This window comes from Oncorhynchus gorbuscha, linkage group LG08 (assembly GCF_021184085.1).
Source record: "Oncorhynchus gorbuscha isolate QuinsamMale2020 ecotype Even-year linkage group LG08, OgorEven_v1.0, whole genome shotgun sequence".
Lineage (NCBI taxonomy): Eukaryota > Metazoa > Chordata > Actinopteri > Salmoniformes > Salmonidae > Oncorhynchus > Oncorhynchus gorbuscha.
The window spans coordinates 34,513,488-34,532,632 of record NC_060180.1 but is presented as its reverse complement, the minus strand read 5'-3'; the positions used below and the strand labels follow the sequence as shown (position 1 = coordinate 34,532,632).

The following is a 19,145-nucleotide window of genomic DNA, read 5'->3' as shown; positions in this document are numbered from 1 at the left end:
TGGAATTGTTTTATTTCTTAACCTCTCTAGGGTATGTGGGACGCTAGCGTCCCATCTGGCCAACATCCAGTGAGATTGCAGAGCTCCAAATTCAAATACAGAAATGCTCATTATAAAAATTCAGAAAACAAAACATATTTTACATAGGTTTAAAGATGAACTTCTTGTTAATCCAACCACGGTGTCAGATTTATAAAATGCTTTTCGGCGAAAGCATACCCAGCCCAGAACATACCTAGCCCAAAACATAGCCTAGTTGACAAATTATTACAAACAGTAACCAGCCAAGCAGAAGCGTTACAAAACTCAGAAATAGAGATAAAATTAATCCCTTACCTTTGATGATCTTCATATGGGGGCACTCAGAAGACATTCATTTACTCAATAAATGTTCCTTTTGTTCGATAAAGTCTATATCCAAAAACCTCCTTTTTGTTCGCACGTTTTCTTCAGTAATCCACAGGCTCAAATGCAGTCAAAACTCCAAATTGTATCCGTAAAGTTCATAGAAACATGTCAAACGATGTTTATATTCAATCCTCAGGTTGTTTTTAGCCTAAATGATCTATAATATTTCAACCGGACAATAACGTTGTCAATATGAAAGGTAAACAAGAAATGCACTCTCTCAGGATTGCACATGAAAAAGCTCTGTGACATGTCAGGGTCCACTCATTCAGACTGGTCTTACTAAGAATACAAACCTGAAACAATTTCTAAAGACTGTTGACATCTAGTGGAATGCATAGGAACAGCAAATTGAGTCCTAACTCAGTGGATACTGTAATGGCATTGAATAGAAAACTACAAAACAAAAACAAAAAAATCTTCCTGAATGGATTTTTCTCAGGTTTCCTCCTGCCAAATCAGTTCTGATATACACAGACACTATTTTAACAGTTTTGGAAACTTTAGAGTGTTTTCTATCGAAATCTACCAGTTATATGCATATCATATCTTGACCCGAGTAGGAGGTGGTTTAATTTGAGGATGCTTTTCATCCAAAATTCCGAATGCTGCCCCCTTCCCTAGAGAGGTTATTGCGTTTGAGCCAATCAGTTGTGTTGTGACAAGGTAGGGTTGGTATACAGAAGATAGCCCAATTTGGTAAAAGACCAAGTCCATATTATGGCAAGAACAGCTCAAGTAAGCAAAGAGAAAGACAGTCCAGCATTACTTTAAGACATGAAGGTCAGTCAATCCGGAAAATGTCAAGAACTTTGATAGTTTCTTTGAGTGCAGTCGCAAAAACCATCAAGCGCTATGATGAAACTGGCTCTCATGAGGACCCCCACAGGAAAGCAAAACCCAGAGTTACCTCTGCTGTAAAGGATAAGTTCATTAGAGTTACCAGCCTCAGAAATTGCAGCCCAAATAAATGCTTCACAGAGTTCAAGTATCAGACACATCTCAAAATCAACTGTTCAGAGGAGACTGCATGAATTAGTCCTTCAGGGTTGAATTGCTGCAAAGAAACCACCACTAAAGGACACCAATAAGAAGAAGAGACTTGCTTGGGCCAAGAAACACGAGCAATGGACATTAGACTGGTGGAAATCTGTCCTTTGGTCTGTTGAGTCCCAATTTGTGATGTTTGGTCCCAACCGCCTGGTCTTTGTGAGATGCAGAGTAGGTGAACGGATAATCTCCGCATGTGTTGTTCCCACCGTGAAGTATGGAGGATGAGGTGTGATGGTGTGGGGGTGCTTTACTGGCGACACTGTCTGTGTTTTATTTAGAATTCAAGGCACAGTTAACCAGCATGGCTACCACAGCATTCTGCAGCGATACGCCATCCCATCTGGTTTGCGCTTAGTGGGACTATCATTTGTTTTTCAACAGGACCATGACCCAACACACCTCCAGGCTGTGTAAGGGCTATTTGACCAAGAAAGAGAGTGATGGAGGGCTGCATCAGATGACCTGGCCTTCACAATCACCCGACCTCAACCCAATTGAGATGGTTTAGGAGGAGTTGGACCGTAGAGTGAAGGAAAAGCAGCCAACAAGTGCTCTTGTTGGAACTCCTTCAAGACTGTTGGAAAAGCATTCCTCATGAAGCTAGATGGGAGAATTCCAAGAGTGTGCAAAGCTGTCATCAAGACAAAGGGTGGCTACTTTGAAGAATCTCTAATATAAAATATATTTTGAATTGTTTAACACTTTTTGGGTTACTAGATGATTCCATATGTGTTATTTCATAGTTTTAATGTCTTCACTATTATTCTACAATGTAGAAAATAGTCTAAATAAAGAAAGACCCATGAATGAGTAGGTGTGTCCAAACTTTGTACTGGTACTTTATGTAGAACTAATGTATCTAATTTTTACATTACACACACTATATTTTCTCCTTACACTCTCTACATACAGAGAGACATACACACCCATTACTCTCCTCTTTCTCCTCCCCTCTTCCTTTTCATCTCCTGTGTAATGTGCTGTTATCCCTTATGTTTCTCTCCTCTCTCACTCCCTCCATCCTTATTACTTCTCTAATTCACATTCCCCAAAATGAGATTTTCGCTACTGATTTACTGTCTCTTTTATCTCCTATTACTCACTTGTCCCCTCTCCCCACTATTCCTCAGGAGCCTTTACTCTGAAGGTTTACCCAAATGATTCTCACTGCCTCTTTTCTCACTCCATCTCCTATTCTCCATCTATACCAGGGATGGGCAACTTTGATTGGGCTGGGGACCACAAAAAAATGGGAACTCATCATGAAGGGCCACAGTGGCAGTGGGGGGGAATTGATCTATACCCTTTTTTCTCTCCCTCATTTTTGTCCCCTCCATCTTTCTCTTCTCCTTGTCTTTCTCCCTCCTTCATGCCCTTTTTCTTATTACCTCTCTCTCTTCTCTCTTTATCCTCTCCTTTCTTCCAGCTCTTTTCCTATATGCTAACCCCCTATTCTCCCTCTCTCTCGTCTCCCAGGGGCAGCGGAGAAGAGTTCTAAGCATGGGGCGGAGGACCGAACCCAGAACATCATCATGGTTTTAAAGGACAGGATGAAGATCCGAGAGAGGAACAAACCAGAAATCTTCGAGCTCATCCAGGAAGTGTTTAGTGTCATCAAGGCGACGCACGGCACGCAGATGAAGCAGATCAAACAGAGCGTGCTCGATGGGACGTCCAAGTGGTCGGCCATGATCAGCATGACTGGTAAAACAAGGACTGGGATTGAGATTGAGATTAGATTTGATAGGTGTTGGGATTCCATTTAGAATATGAGGGTGTGTTGGTTACTGACTGACAGTAGGAACAGTGCATCAGTAGACTTGTCTTTGCCAACCAGAGAATAAATTATATTTTACAGGTTTGCTTTTGAGTACTTTCTTTAGCATATGCTCTTATGCAAAGTGTTTTTGGTGTGTAAGTAAGGACACTGAAACAACCAATTAGCTAATACACTCTGTGTGGTGTATGCCCAGAGTCTAATGGTGTGACTGTGTCCGTCTCTCAGTGCAGTGTGCACAGGGCCTTCAGGCCAAAGACAAGACTGGCTCCAGTGATCCCTACGTCACAGTTCAGGTGGGCAAGACCAAGAAGAGGACCAAGACCATCTATGGTAACCTCAACCCTGTCTGGGATGAGAACTTCCACTTGTGAGTACAGCGAGTGTGTGTCTGTCGGTCTGTGTGTGGCTACGTGTGGTTAAGTCTGACTTCATCTCGTAGCGAATGCCACAACTCGTCGGACCGGATCAAGGTACGCGTGTGGGACGAAGACGATGACATCAAGTCCAGGGTGAAGCAAAAGTTCAAACGGGAGTCCGATGACTTCCTGGGTCAGACCATCATCGAGGTCCGCACACTCAGCGGCGAGATGGACGTATGGTACAACCTGGGTGAGTGATGGAGGGGGAGAGAGGGAGTTTTGGGGAAAGAGATGGGTGGGAGAGGAGAGAGAAAGATGAAGGAAATGGACAGATGAATAAGGAGAGAATGATCAGAAGAGAAGAAAGAGGGCATTAGAAGTCAACCCAATAGAATGTCTTGATGTGAGTGTGTTGGTGTCCTCTGACAGACAAGAGAACAGACAAGTCGGCTGTGTCTGGAGCCATCCGGATGCACATCAGTGTAGAGATCAAAGGAGAGGAGACTGTGGCTCCCTACCATGTCCAGTACACCTGCCTACATGAAGTAAGACCTACCATACCTCAACTTACCTTACCTACCACACACACTCTACCCCCCCCACACACACACACACCTCTAACAGCTTTTCCCCGCTATGTGTGAAGCACCTGTTCCAGTACACTACAGAGGAGCAGAACAGTGGTGTGGTGAAGATACCTGATGCCAAAGGAGACGACGCGTGGAAGGTGTACTTCGAGGAGACTCCTCAGGAGATCGTGGATGAGTTCGCCATGCGTTACGGAGTGGAGTCCATCTACCAGGCTATGACGTCAGTACCATCACCATACAGAACACATACAGAGAGTTTGGAAATTGGTATTAACCAGAGACTTTGCTATACATAAATACATTTATACAATGGGTGGTTCTAATCCTGAACGCTGATTGGTTAAAACCGCATTCCAGCCGTTCCATCTGACTGTGCAATCCACTGTCTCATCAACCCAGCCAGGCAATGTATAAGTTTGATCTCCACTATAAAAACATCTAGACATTATCTCACATTTTTCTTAGACTAACATTTAGTTTTCAACAGCAGAGATTTGTATAAACCTTGCTGTCTGTCTCTCCTGACATTTGCAACATTGAATTTGAATATTTATAAAATCTTCAGCTGTCCCATAGTAATGAACGTATCAGGACAAGACAGACAGGCAGGCAGTGTTTCTCAGACAGTCAAAATCATGAATCACCTGGCATCATTTGTATTGACATATAGAAAGTAATGTAAATTGGAAAAAAGGTCAAACAAAACGAAGTGCGGCTAGTTTGCAGTCTTTCCAGCTTCAGATTGAAGTGATTGTGTTCGTTGGCTAGCTTCTCTGAACAACAATGTCCTAAAGAGAGAGTATATTTTCTATACCAGGTGAAATCGTGCAGCATTAGTTATGGATGTATCTAAATGTCACTAGAAAAAAGTTGAAACAAATGCAACTGCAGCTACTTTGCTGTTATTCTGGCGGCACTGTTTGATGTGACATTAGTCGTAGTTGGCTAACTAGCAAGCATGGGATAAGAACGTTGTCAGCCAGTATGGCAATGGAACATTTAGAACGAACGACTGGGTTATAGATACAGAACAAAAAGACTGAACAAATGACCAGCCGGCTTGGGTAGCAACCCTAAATTTGTGTCAGGACTATATCTTGTGGAAGGATGAAATAGTATGAATAAATTCATAAAAATGCTGTTTTTATTGGAAATATGTAAATTATTATTTGAATATGTTGGTAACCAGTTGTATAAAAGTGGAACTGACCCTCTACGGCTTTGCATTATTTTCCAGAGATCGCATACAACCCCGAGTTGATTATCCCTTTCAGACCATTGCTATAATTTAACACATTTGCCGCTAGAAATGTATTCAACATCCACTGAAGTATCTGGCAAGTTTACTAGATAGCTACTGTAGTTGCTTTGGTAACCAAACAAACTTACTAGTTTAGCTAACCAACTCATCAATCCTAGTTTGCTATTATGAAAATCGAACTAAAATCACATTTTATTGGTCACAGACCAGATGTTAATGTGAGTGTAGCGAAATGTAGAATGCTTCTGCTTCTAGTTCCGACAGTGCGATAATAGCTAACAAATAATCTAACAATTCCCCAACAACTACCTAATAAACACAAGTCTAAAGGGGTGAATGAGAATATGTACATATAAATATATGGATGAGTGATGGCTGTGCGGCATGGGCAAGGTGCAATAGATGGTATAAAATATAGTATATACATGTGATATGAGTAATGTAAGATGTGTAAACATTACTAAGGTGTCATTATTTGAAGTGGCATTGTTTAAAGTGACTAGTGATCCATGTATTAAAGTGGCCAGTGATTTGGTCTCGATGTAGGCAGCAGTCTTTCTGAGTTGGAGGTTTGATGGGCTTGAGAGAGTAGCTGTTTTTCAGTCTCTCGGTCACAGCTTTGTTGCACCTCTACTGACCTCGCCTTCTGGATGGTAGAGGTGTGAACAGGGAGTAGCTTGTGTGGTTGTTGTGTGTCCTTGGTTTACCAGTGTCCTGTCAGTTTATTGTTACGATGTTCGTGTGAGTACCTGTGCTGTGTGTTTTGGCTTTTGTGCCATTGTGGATTGCACAGATGATTATGGGTCTCGTCCCGTGCGTTAACTTCTCTGGGATATGTGGGACGCTAGCGTCGCCAACAGCCAGTGAAATTGCAGGGCGACAAATTCAAAACAGAAATCTCATAATTAAAATTCCTCAAACATACAAGTATTATACACCATTTTAAAGATAAACTTCTCGTTAATCCAGCCACCGTGTCTTATTTCAAAAAGGCTTTACAGCGAAAGCAGACCTTGCGATTATGTCAGGATAGCTCCTAGCCACAGAAAAACATACAGCCATTTTCCAACCAAGGAGATGTGTCACAAAACTCAGAAATAGCATTATAAATATTAACTTACCTTTGATGATCTTTATCGGAATGCACTCCCAGGAATCCCAGTTCCACAATAAATGTTTGTTTTGTTCAATAAAGTATAATTTGTGTTCAAATACCCCCTTTTTGTTTGCGTGTTTAGTACAGTAATCCAAATGTACAATGCGCGAGCACTTAGTTCAGACGAAAAGTCAAAAAAGTTATATTACAGTTCGTAAAAACATGTCAAACGATGTATAGAATCAATCTTTAGGATGTTTTTATCATAAATCTTCAATAATATTCCAACCGGACAATTCCTTTGTCTTTAGAAATGAAAGGGAACGCAGCTCGCTCTCAGGGCCGCGCGCGTGATTTAGCTCATGGCATTCTGCCAGACCCCTTTGTCAAACAGCTCTTATTCACGCCCCCTTCATAGTAGAAACCTGAAACAAGGTTCTTAAGACTGTTGACATCTAGTGGAAGCCATAGGAAGTGCAATATGACCCCATAGACACTGTATATTGGATAGGCAAAGACTTGAAAACCTACAAACCTCAGATTTCCAACTTCCTGGTTGGATTCTTTTTCAGTTTTTTGCCTGCCATATGAGTTATGTTATACTCTCAGACATCATTCAAACAGTTTTAGAAACTTCAGAGTGTTTTCTATCTACTAATTATATGCATATTCTAGCTTTTGGGCCTGAGTAGCAGGCAGTTTACTCTGGGCACCTTATTCATCCAAGCTACCCCCCAGTCCCAAAGAAGTTAATCATTGTGCGCTTGTGTTATTTATTCAAGGTACTCCTCGTTCTTTTGTTTGGGTTTCAACTCTGTGTTTTGTGTCGCATTTGTTTGGTCTTCGTCCCTGTGCCTTTAAACTGCACGCCGTAATTTGGGTGTAATTTTAAAAACTATTGCGCATTCCTGCGCCTGTCTCCTGACTCATTCATACCAGCGTGACACAGTTGCCGTACCAGGCTGTGATACAGCCCAACAGGATGCTCTCGATTGTGCATCTGTAAGTTTGTCAGGGTTTGGGTGACAAGACAAATTTCTTCAGCCTCCTGAGTTTGAAGAGTTGCTGTTATGCCTTCTTCACCACACTGTCTGTGTGGGTGGACCATTTCAGTTTGTCTGTGATGTGTACGCCGAGGAACTTAACTTTCCACCTTCTCCACTGCTGTCCCTTCGATGTGGATAGAGGGGTGATTCCCTCTGCTTTTTCCTGACGTCCACGATCATCTTCTTTGTTTTGCTGACGTTGAGTGAGAGGTTGTATTCCTGACACCACACCCCGAGTGCCCTCACCTCCTCCCTGTAGCTTGTCTTATCGTTGTTGGTAATCAAGCGCACTACTGTTGTGTCGTCTGCAAACTTGATAATTGAGTTGGAGGTGTGCATGGCCACGCAGTCATGGGTGAACAGGGAGTACAGGAGGGGGCTGAGCATGCATCCTTGTGGGGCCAGCAAAGTAGAGATGTTGTTTCCTACTTTCACCACCTGGGGGTGGCCCGTCAAAGTCCAGGACCCAATTACACAGGGCGGGGTTGAGATCCGAGGCCTCCAGCTTGACGATGAGCTTGGAGGGTACTAAGGTGTTGAATGTTGAGATGTAGTCAATTAACAGCATTCTTACATAGTTATTCCAGATGGGACAGGGCAGTGTGATGGCGATTGTGTCGTCTGTGGACCTGTTGGGGCGATATGCAAACTGAAGGGGGTCTAGGGTGGCCGGTAAGGTGGAGGGGATATGATCCTTGACTTGTCTCTCAAAGCACTTCATGACGACAGAAGTGAGTGCTACTGGGCAGTAGGCATTTAGTTCAGTTGTCTTTGCTTTCTTGGGTACAGGAGCAATGGTGGCCATCTTGAAGCATGTGGGGACAACATACTGGGATAGGGAATGATTGAATATGTCCGTAAACACAGCTAGTCTGCGCATGCTCTGAGGATGCGGCTAGGGATGCCGTCTGGGCCTGCAGCCTTGCGAGGGTTAAAATGTTTAAATGTTTTACTCATGCTGGCCACAGAGGAGAGGAGGGGGGTGCAGTCCTTGTTAGCGGGCTGCAATAGTGGCACTGTGTTATCCTCAAAGCGGGCAAAGAAGGTGTTTAGTTTGTCTGAAAGCATGACGCTGGTGTCCGTGACGTGGCTGGTTTTCTTTTTGTAGTCCGTGATTTCCTGTAGACCCTGCCACATACATCTCGTGTCTGAGCCATTGAATTGCGACTCTTCTTTGTCCCTGTATCGGCATTTAGATTGTTTGATCGCCTTGCAGAGGGAATAACTACACAGCCATATTCCCAGACCTCTTTCCATGGTTAAATGCGGTGGTTCGCGCTTTTAGTTTTGCGCGAATGACGCCATCAAAATGATCTTGAAGTGTGGATTCCGATTAGTCAGACCAGCGTTGAATGGTTCTAGTAACTGGTACATCCATTTATTTATACATTAGTATCAGCAGTTTTACAGGCTCCCAACCAATTTTTCTATTGTGTTTTTTTCAGGTTATTTGTAACTTATTTTGTATATAATGTTTCTGCCGTATCTTATGGCCAAAAATAGCCTCTGGATATCAGGACAGTGATCACTCACCTCGGATTAGACTAAGATTTTTTTCTTCAACAAGCAGGACGCACAGGACATTCTCCAAACACCCGACACGGCCAACATCCCAGTTATTTGCAAGTGGAAGAGACACAGGTACAGAGGACAGAGAGGGGGGTGCCTCGTAAGGATCCACAGAAGGCGAGTGGGAAAGCTGCCGTTACCGTCAATATTAATCGCCAACGTGCAATCATTAGACAATAAATCAGACGAGGTACGATCACGAATATCCTACCAATGGGACATCAACTGTAATATCTTATGTTTCATGGAATCGTGGCTGAATTATGACACGCTGCACTGGCAAGATAGAACAGCACGGGGGGGGGGCAGTCTGTGCATATTTGTAAACAGCTGGGGCACGAAATCTAAGGAAGTCTCTAGATTTTGCTCGCCTGAAGTAGAGTATCTTGTGATAAAATGCAGACCGCACTATTTGCCTAGAGAGTTTTCAGCTTATTTACCACCACAAGACGGATACTGGAACTAAGACCGCACTCAGTCAGCTGTATAAGGAAATAAGCAAACAGGAAACCACTCACCTAGAGGCGGCGCTCCCAGTGTCCGGAGACTTTAATGCATGGAAACTTTAAACAGTTCTACCTAATTTTTTGTTAAATGTGCATTTGTTAAATGTGAAACCAGAGGGAGAAAAAAATCTAAATCACCTGTACTCCACACACAGAGACTCGTACAAAGCTCTCCCTCGCCCTCCATTTGGTAAATCCTACCACAATTCTATCCTCCTGATTCCTGCTTACAAGCAAAAACTAAAGCAGGAAGCACCAGTGACTCGGTCTGTAAAGAAGTGCTCAGATGAAGCAGATGCTAAACTACAGGACTGCTATCACAGACTGGAACATGTTCCTGGATTCTTCCGATGGCATTGAGGAGTACACCACATCGGTCACTGGCTTTATCAATAGGTGCGTCGAGGACGTCGTCCCCACAGTGGCTGTACGTATATACCCCAACCATAAGCCATGGATTACAGGCAACATTCGCACTGAGCTAAAGGGTAAAGCTGCCGCTTTCAAGGTGCGGGACTCTAACCTGGTAGCTTATAAGAAATCCTGCTATGTCCTCCGACGAACCATCAAACAGGCGTTAATACAGGGCTAAGATTGAATCGTACTACACCGGCTCCGACGATCGTCTTATGTGGCTGGGCTTGCAAACTATTACAGACTACAAAGGGAAGCACTGCCGCGAGCCTACCAGACGAGCTAAATCACTTCTATGCTCGCTTCGAGGCAAGCAACACTGATGCATGCATGAGAGCATCGGCTGTTCCGGATAACTGTGTGATCACGCTCTCCGTAGCCGACGTGAGTAAGACCTTTTAACAGGACAACATTCACAAGGCTGCGAGACGAGATGGATTATCAGGACATGTGCTGAACAACTGGCAGGTGTCTTCACTGATATTTTCAACATGTCCCTGATTGAGTCTGTAATACCAACATGTTTCAAGCAGACCACCATAGTGTCTGTGCCCAAGAACACGAAGGCAACCTGCCTAAATGACTACAGACCCATAGCACTCACGTCCGTAGCCATGAAGTGCTTTGAAAGGCTGGTAATGACTCACGTCAACACCATTATCCCAGAAACCCTAGACCCACTCCATTTTGCATACCTCCCAAACAGATCCATAGATGATGCAATCTCTATTGCACTCTGCACTGCCCTTTCCCACCTGGACAAAAGGAACACCTACGTGAGAAGGATTTTCATTGACTACAGCTCAGCGTTCAACGCCATAGTACCCTCAAAGCTCATCACTAAGCTAAGGATCCTGGGACTAAACACCTCCTTCTACAACTGGATCCTGGACTTCCTGACGGGCCGCCCCAGGTGATGAGGGTAGGTAGCAACACATCTGCCATGCTGATACTCAACACTGGAGCCCTTCAGGGGTGTGTGCTCAGTCCCCTCCTGTACTCCCTGTTCACCCACGACTGCATGGCCAGGCACGACTCCAACACCATCATTAAGTTTGTAGACGACACAACAGTGGTAGGCCTGATCACCGACAACGACGAGACAGCCTATAGGGAGGAGGTCAGAGATCTGGCCGGGTGGTGCCAGAATAACAACCTATCCCTCAACATAACCAAGACTAAGGAGATGATTGTGGACTACAGGAAAAGGAGGACTGAGCACGCCCCCATTCTCATCGACAAGGCTGTAGTGGAGCAGCTTGAGAGCTTCAAGTTCCTTGGTGTCCACGTCACCAACAAACTAGAATGGTCCAAACACACCAAGACAGTCGTGAAGAGGGCACGACAAAGCCTATTCCCCCTCAGGAAACTAATAAGATTTGGCATGGGTCCTCAGATCCTCAGCTGCAACATCGAGAGCATCCTGACTGGTTGCATCACTGCCTGTTATGGAAACTGCTTGGCCTCCGACCGCAAGGCACTACAGTGGGTAGTGCGTATGGCCCAGTACATCACTAGGGCTAAGCTGCCTGCCATCCAGGACCTCTTCATCAGGCGGTGTCAGAGGAAGGCCCTGAAAATTGTCAAAGACCCCAGCCACCCCAGTCATAGACTGTTCTCTCTACTACCGCATGGCAAGTGGTACCGGAGTGCCAAGGCTAGCACAAAGAGACTTCTCAACAGTTTTTACCCCCAAGCCATAAGACTCCTTAACAGGTAATCAAATGGATACCTGGACTATTTGCATTGTGTGTGTCCCCCCCACCAGCCCTCTTTTACGCTGCTGCTACTCTCTGTTTATCATATATGCATAGTCACTTTAACTATACAATCATGTACATATTACCTCAATTAGCCCAACCAACCAGTGCTCCCGCACATTGGCTATCGTGTGCATACTTCCCCAATCAGCCCGACTAACCGGTGCCTTTACATAGCCTCGATGGCGTCGTGGTCAGATTTGCCAAACGGAGGGCGGGGGAGGGCTTTGTATGCATCGTGGAAGTTAGAGTAGCAGTGATCGAGTGTATGCTGATAGAATATGGAAGCCTTGTTCTCAAATTTGCTTTGTTTAAAATCCCCAGCTACAATAAATGCAGTCTCAGGATATATGGTTTCCAGTTTGCATAAAGTTCAGTGAAGTTCCTTGAGCATCGTCTTGGTGTCTGCTTGAGAGGGAATGTACACAGCTGTGACTATAACTGATGAGAATTCTCTTTGGATGTAAAATTGCCGGCATTTGATTGTAAGGAATTCTAGGTTGGGTGTTCAGAAGGACTTGAGTTCCTGTATGTTGTTATGATTACACCATGAGTCGTTACATCATGAAGCATACACCCCCGCTCTTCCTCTTCCCAGGGAGGTGTTTATCTCTGTCAGGTGAGATGCATGGAGAAGCCCGGTGGCTGATCCGATTCCGACAACATATCCCGAGAGAGCCATGTTTCCGTTAAACAGAGAATGTTACAATCTCTGATGTCTCTCTGGAAGGCAACCCTTGCTTGAATTTTGTCTACCTTGTTGTCAAGAGACTGGACATTGGCGAGTAGTATACTCTGGAGCAGTGGGCGATGTGCACGTCTATGGAGCCTGACCAGGAGGCTGCTCTGTCTGCCCCTTCTGCAGTGCTGTTATTTCGGTTTGGCTTCTGGGATTAGATCCATTGTCCTGGGTGGTGGTCCGAACAGGGCATCCGCTTCGAGAATGTCGTATTCCTGGTCATAATGTTGATAAGTTGACATCGCTCTTATATCCAATAGTTATTTCCGGATGTATGTAATAAGACTTAAGATTTCCTGGGATAACAATGTAAGAAATAATAAATAAAAATGTAAAAAACTGCATCGTTTCCTAAGAACTTGAGGTGACCATCTCTGTCGGCGCCATCTGTGGCCTTTGCCAATAATGTTTTCAATTCGACTCTTACTTTCAAATGCAGCTCAAACATAGAAAATGTAGTAATGAACTATAGCCATTGAATTCTACCACGCAAATATACAGTGAGTTTTATAAGAAAATAATAATGCTCTAGAATGCCGTTCAAACCAATCAGAAAGGAGTTTTCGGCAATGCCATGGTATAATTAAGTGATAACGCCCCTCGAAGCCATTGTTTGGAGGATATTGACTAAGTCTCGGGCCTAACAACACCTGTGTCAATATATCCTCAACACCAGCGTCGAGGGGCATTATTACTTAATTATAGCATGGCATTGTTGAATATTCCTTTCTGATTGGTTAGAACGACATTCTAGAGCGTGCATTATTTCCTGAGCTACTTCAGTGGATGTTGGAACACATTTCTACCTGCAAATGAACACATTTCTAGCAAAATATGTTCCATAGAACGCCTGGTTGATTATCCCTTAAATAAATATATGTCTCTGGTTTTAACCTTACATTAAGGAGAGAACAAGTATTATGTACCATCTACCAGTGTGTCAACCCAGACATTCTGTTTTTGACTGTGATAACATGTAACAATACAGAATACAACACACTTGAGACTACTGTGGGCTACAACCTACACTGGACAGACAAACAACAATATGTTTCATACCTAAAAATCCCAGTTAATATGAATATAATTATTAAATTGTGTGTCCACAGCCATTTTGCATGCCTGTCGTCTAAGTACATGTGCCCTGGTGTACCCGCGGTGATGAGTACCCTTCTGGCCAACATCAATGCCTACTATGCTCACACCACCCAGTCCACCAATAACGTCTCGGCATCAGACCGCTTCGCCGCATCCAACTTTGGAGTGAGTTTATTAGTGTGTACTTTTAGGGGCGGTTTCCCAGGCATAGATTAAGCCTAGTCTTGGACCTAAAAGCTATTTCAATGGAGATTCTCTTTAGTCCAGGACTACACTTAATCTGTCCTGGAAACCAACCATTATTGTTTTAGGTTGACATTTTATTAAAGCTATTTCATTCAAAATCATATGAACTGTGTTGATTAATTATGAATGGAAATGCCTTCTTAGAGATGAAATGATATGATAGAGATGACACGTCATGACATGTTGAACTGTGCAGGTAAAGTTAAAAGGAAAGTAGTTTCAAAACCGGAACATTGTCCTGAGGGCCCTCAGCCCTAATACAGCCTCCAACCCCCATTTTCAAACAGTTGCCCAACCTACATCCCCCCAACTGCCCAATCAGATACACCAAACTAAGCTAGATCCTGTCCTGGGTTGACATAAGCAAAATATACACACAGATACTGTCAGCTGAGATGATGTTACAATTTTTTCTCCTTTTTTTATCTTGTCCTGTGTGTGTGTGCCCTGTGTGGGTAGAAGGACAGGTTTGTAAAACTTCTAGACCTGCTCCACAACTCTCTGAGGATTGACCTTTCCATGTACAGGGTAATATCAACTTTTTCTTTCGCTGTTTTCTATTTTCCTTTTTTTAAGTGTGTTAATTGTTTTGAGAGACTTTTAGAAGTGTTTTACTTTGCACAAACACTGGTTTATATTGTTATGTTTGAAAGTCACTGTTTTAGATTAGTCCTCTATTCCATTATAGGCATTTTCTATTTTCGTTTTTTATATTTTTTTATATATTTTGTGTAATTAGATTTTTTTTCTTCCAGTTCCAGTTTCTTCCAGTTCCATCTGTAAGACACAGGCTATGTATACAGGCTGTTAGATGTCATTTTCTTGCAGTTGACATTATTATATTTATATTTTACTTTTATTTGACGAAAAGTTGAAGGGCATGATGGAGGAGATAGTATAATTTTATAGGAGTCTATTCTATCAATATAAACAGGACTTTCTAAGTTAGATAGGCCTTCAACAAGCCATGTTTATTCTACCAGTCTTGTGATATCTGATCCTGTTTTTCAAGAACATATCTCTGTTCGTTACAGTGTTTGTGTGTTTCTACACTGTTTTCAAGTATATGTTTGTGTTTGTAGAATAACTTCCCGGCTAGTAGCCCTGAGAGGCTGCAGGACCTCAAGTCCACTGTAGACCTGCTGACCAGCATCACCTTCTTCAGAATGAAGGTGAACAAAACTCTTCATCTTCTTTCCTCAAGTCCTAGAGCTGGCCTTTGCCGGCCAACATTTTATTTCAGGAAAGAAGCAATATATTATGTGTATTCATAAATAGACTTACTTGCTAAGCTAGCTCTTGAGTAGCCACTGAAGACGACCCTGGTCTCCTGAGCTTACATTCTGTTTCACTACACGGATTCAGTAAAACAAAACCCGAGCGCAGTGGTCAGGAGGGTTTGATCAGGCTAGCGCTTGAGGGTTAGGCAACATTTAGCACCAGTTAAGGTGTATGAGCCATATACAGTGCATTTTTCTACATTTTGTTTCGTTATAGCCTTCGTCTAAAATGTATTAAATAAATAAAGAATCCTCATAAATCTACACTACCCCATAATGACAAAGCGAAAATAGGTTTTTAGAAAATGTTGCAAATATAAAGTATAAAAAATAAACAAATAAACATTTCCTAATTTACAGAAGTATTCAGACCCTTTGCTATGAGACTTGAAATTGAGCTCAGGTGCATCCTGTTTCCATTGATCATCCTTGAGATGATTCTACAACTTGATTGGAGTCCCCCTGTGGTAAATTCAATACACACCTATCTATATAAGGTCCCACAGTTGACAGTGCATGTCAGAGCAAAAACCAAGCCATGAGGTCGAAGGAATTGTCCTTAGAGCTCGGAGAGAGGATTTTGTCGAGGCACAGATCCGGGGAAGGGAACCAAAACATTTCTGCAGCATTGAAGGTCCCCAAGAACACAGTGGCCTCCATGGAATGGAAAAGGTTTGGAATTCCTCCTAGAGCTGGCCGCCCGGCCAAACTGAGCAATCGAGGTAGAAGGTCCTTGGTCATAGAGGTGACCAAGAACCCGATGGTCACTCTGACAGAGCTCTAGAGTTCCTCTGTGGAGATGGAAGAACCTTCCAGAAGGACAACCATCACTGCAGCACTCTACCAATTAGGCCTTTTATGGTAGAGTGAACAGATTGAAGCCACTCCTCAGTAAAAGGCACATGACCGCCTGCTTGGAGTTTTTCAAAAGGCACCTAAAAGACTCTTAGAACATGAGAAACACGATTCTCTGGTCTGACAAAGCAAAGTTTGAACTATTTGGCCAGAATGCCAAGTGTCACATTTGGAGGAAACCATTGCCTGGCCAATACCATCCCTACGGTGAAGCATTATGTTGGTAGTATCATGCTGTGGGGATGTTTTTCTGTGGCAGGGACTGGGAGACTAGTCAGGATCGAGGGAAAGATGAACGGAGCAAAGTACAGAGAGATCCTTGACGAGAACTTGCTCCAGAGCGCTCAGGCCCAACATTTTCTAAAAACCTCAGACTGGGGTGACGGTTCACCTTCCAACAGGACAACGACCCTAAGCACACAGCCAAGACAATGCAGTAGTGGCTTTGGGACAAGTCTCTGAATGTCCTTGAGTATCCCAGACAGAGCCTGGACTTGAACCCGATCTAACGTCTGGAGATACCTGAAAATAGCTGTGCAGCGACGCTCTCCATCCAACCTGACATGGCTCGAGAGGATCTACAGAGAAGAGCTCCAAATACAGGTGTGCCAAGCTTGTCGCGTCATACCCAAGAAGAGTCGGGGCTGTAATCGCTGCCAAGGCTGCTTCAACAAAGTACTGAGTAAAGGGTCTGAATACTTGTGTAAAAGTGATATTTCAAATTTGCCAGCTTTTCTAAAAACCTGTTTTTGCTTTGTCATGATGGGATATTGTGTGTAGATTGATGAGGGGAAAAAACAATTTCATCAATTTTAGAAAAAGTCTAGGGGTCTGAATACTTTCCGAATGCACTGCATGCTAATGCTAAGCTAACTGACCTTTGAACTTACTGTGTGATCAGGTCCAGGAGCTGCAGAGCCCCCCCAGGGCCAGTCAGGTGGTGAAGGACTGTGTCAAAGCCTGTCTCAACTCCACATATGAATACATCTTCAACAACTGCCACGAACTCTATGGCAGAGAGTACCAGACAGACCCTGTAAGTGTGGTTGAGTATGTTTGTGCATGCATTTCTGTGTGTGTGTCTGACCCTCTCTCTCTCCAGGCTAAGGCTGACATTCCAGAAGAGCAGGGTCCCAGCATCAAGAACTTGGATTTCTGGTCCAAACTCATCACCCTCATCGTCTCCATCATAGAAGAGGACAAGAACTCCTACACACCCTGTCTCAACCAGTGAGTGTGTCTCTCTCTCCTTCTGTCTCTCTCTCTATCTCTCTCCCTACCTCTCCCCCTCTCTGAACACTGTTCTTCTGCCCCCTGTAGGTTTCCTCAGGAACTGAACGTGGGCATCATCAGTGCTGAGGTCATGTGGAACATGTTTGCTCAAGACATGAGATATGCCATGGAGGGTATGTGTGTGTGTGTTTGCGAGTGTGCATATGTGTGTTTTATCAATCAATAAGTCCCTAAACTAATGCTATACCAACCTGTCTCTGGTTCCCAGAACATGAGAAGAACCGCCTATGTAAGAGTGCTGATTACATGAACCTGCACTTCAAGGTGAAGTGGCTCTACAATGAATACTGTAAAGAGCTGCCCACCTTCCAGAAACGTGTACCTGAGTATCCAGCGTGAGTGTCCTTTATCTCATCTAATTCAGCTCTTTTTTTTAAACGGAAAGTCCATAAAAATATATATATTTTGGGGGCTTGTTATCACATGATGAGATGATTTTGTGGACCCTTTCTCTGCCATCTCATAGGTGGTTTGAGCCGTTTGTCATCCAGTGGTTGGACGAGAACGAGGAAGTGTCCAGAGACTTCCTGCACGGTGCCCTAGTGAGGGACACAAAGGACGGGGTAAATTCACATCTGTTTCCTCTCTGAGATATCAAAAATAAATTGGCTATGTTTTGTATTACAGGCTTCTATTTGCCTTTTATTGTCATTTGGCCCGACGATACATTGCCATTGTGTAACTGCGTAGTCATTTCTCGATCATTGATACTGTAGGTTTATTACTTACTTGAGATTCATTGACATGATTTAAAACTCTTCAAAGTAAGTACCTTTACAAATGAACGGTGATGGATTGATTCAAATAAAGTCCAAGGTACTAAAGATCCTACTGATGTAGGATCTTGAATGTTGAATCTGTGAATGTTGTAAACACCCAATAGAGAAAGGACTCCCCTGTCCTTCCCACCACACGCCCATCTGTACTTCCCTTTACTCAGCACCTAGTAGTCCAGGAGAGAGGAAGAGGCAGGCTCCGCACAATCAATATATGGCCAATAACACACAGACATGAGACCTAACACACTGCAGCCCTCAAGGAACTAACAAGCACTCACTGAGTGCGCATTTACTCGCACGCGGGTCGACGCAGATGAGCAGGTTCCCTCCCCTCATTCGCCTGAGGTCCTTGGGGTCCAATGTTTGTCGCCCACAGCATCTTCTTGTTTCCTGTGTCAGCAGGAATCCAGGCTCACCGCCACCCTCCCCTTCACGACACCGCTCAATGCCCCGCTGATGACGGGGGGGGGTTAATGAGGGCTCTGCTCCCCCATCATATCCCTAATCACCACACCATTCATGTGGAGAGAGGAACCAGCTACGCACTGTCCATTCATAGAGAATTGAACAGCACTTGCCATCTATCTTTAGCGTTTAAGATGAAATGTTTGGCCTCAAAAGGGGGCATCCCTCTCCTGTTCTATGAAGTGTGGGGATCCCAGTCTTGATGACTACAGACTACAGATCACTATTACCTGTGACTTTTGTTATAAAACAAACTGATATCAAAGTGCTTTATATAATCCCCCCTCTCATCCATTCTCCCATCTCCCTCTACCCCGTTCCTCTCTTCTCTGCCATGGCACCTCTCTCCCTCTCATCCCCCACACTCCTCATCCCCTTCCCTGGTCTCTCCCCTCTTTCTCCCTCCCCTACAGTTCCAGGTAACGTCTGAGCATGCTCTGTTCTCATGCTCGGTGGTGGACGTGTTCTCCCAGCTCAACCAGAGCTTTGAGATCATACGCAAGCTAGATTGTCCCGACCCCCAGATCGTAGGCAGCTACATGAAGAGA

At 43.9% G+C, this 19,145-nt stretch overlaps 1 protein-coding gene across 3 annotated transcripts in view; it reads left to right on the top strand.

The window, feature by feature from the left end:
- The window catches only part of LOC124041526 (protein unc-13 homolog A-like), a 40,049-nt gene that overhangs the window by 7,723 nt on the left and 13,181 nt on the right, over nt 1–19,145 (top strand). For 2 of the 3 annotated variants that reach the window (XM_046359222.1, XM_046359224.1), the window contains 14 exons: nt 2,938–3,165; nt 3,467–3,608; nt 3,681–3,850; nt 4,030–4,145; nt 4,247–4,410; nt 13,691–13,844; nt 14,385–14,453; nt 15,008–15,097; nt 16,962–17,096; nt 17,163–17,290; nt 17,381–17,466; nt 17,562–17,688; nt 17,820–17,916; nt 19,011–19,145. The exon at nt 19,011–19,145 is cut by the window's right edge and continues 9 nt beyond it. In XM_046359222.1, coding sequence (XP_046215178.1) covers nt 2,938–3,165; nt 3,467–3,608; nt 3,681–3,850; nt 4,030–4,145; nt 4,247–4,410; nt 13,691–13,844; nt 14,385–14,453; nt 15,008–15,097; nt 16,962–17,096; nt 17,163–17,290; nt 17,381–17,466; nt 17,562–17,688; nt 17,820–17,916; nt 19,011–19,145 — 1,841 coding nt within the window. The remainder of the gene's footprint in view (nt 1–2,937; nt 3,166–3,466; nt 3,609–3,680; nt 3,851–4,029; nt 4,146–4,246; nt 4,411–13,690; nt 13,845–14,384; nt 14,454–15,007; nt 15,098–16,961; nt 17,097–17,162; nt 17,291–17,380; nt 17,467–17,561; nt 17,689–17,819; nt 17,917–19,010) is intronic. The other variant, XM_046359223.1, reaches the window with a different exon arrangement.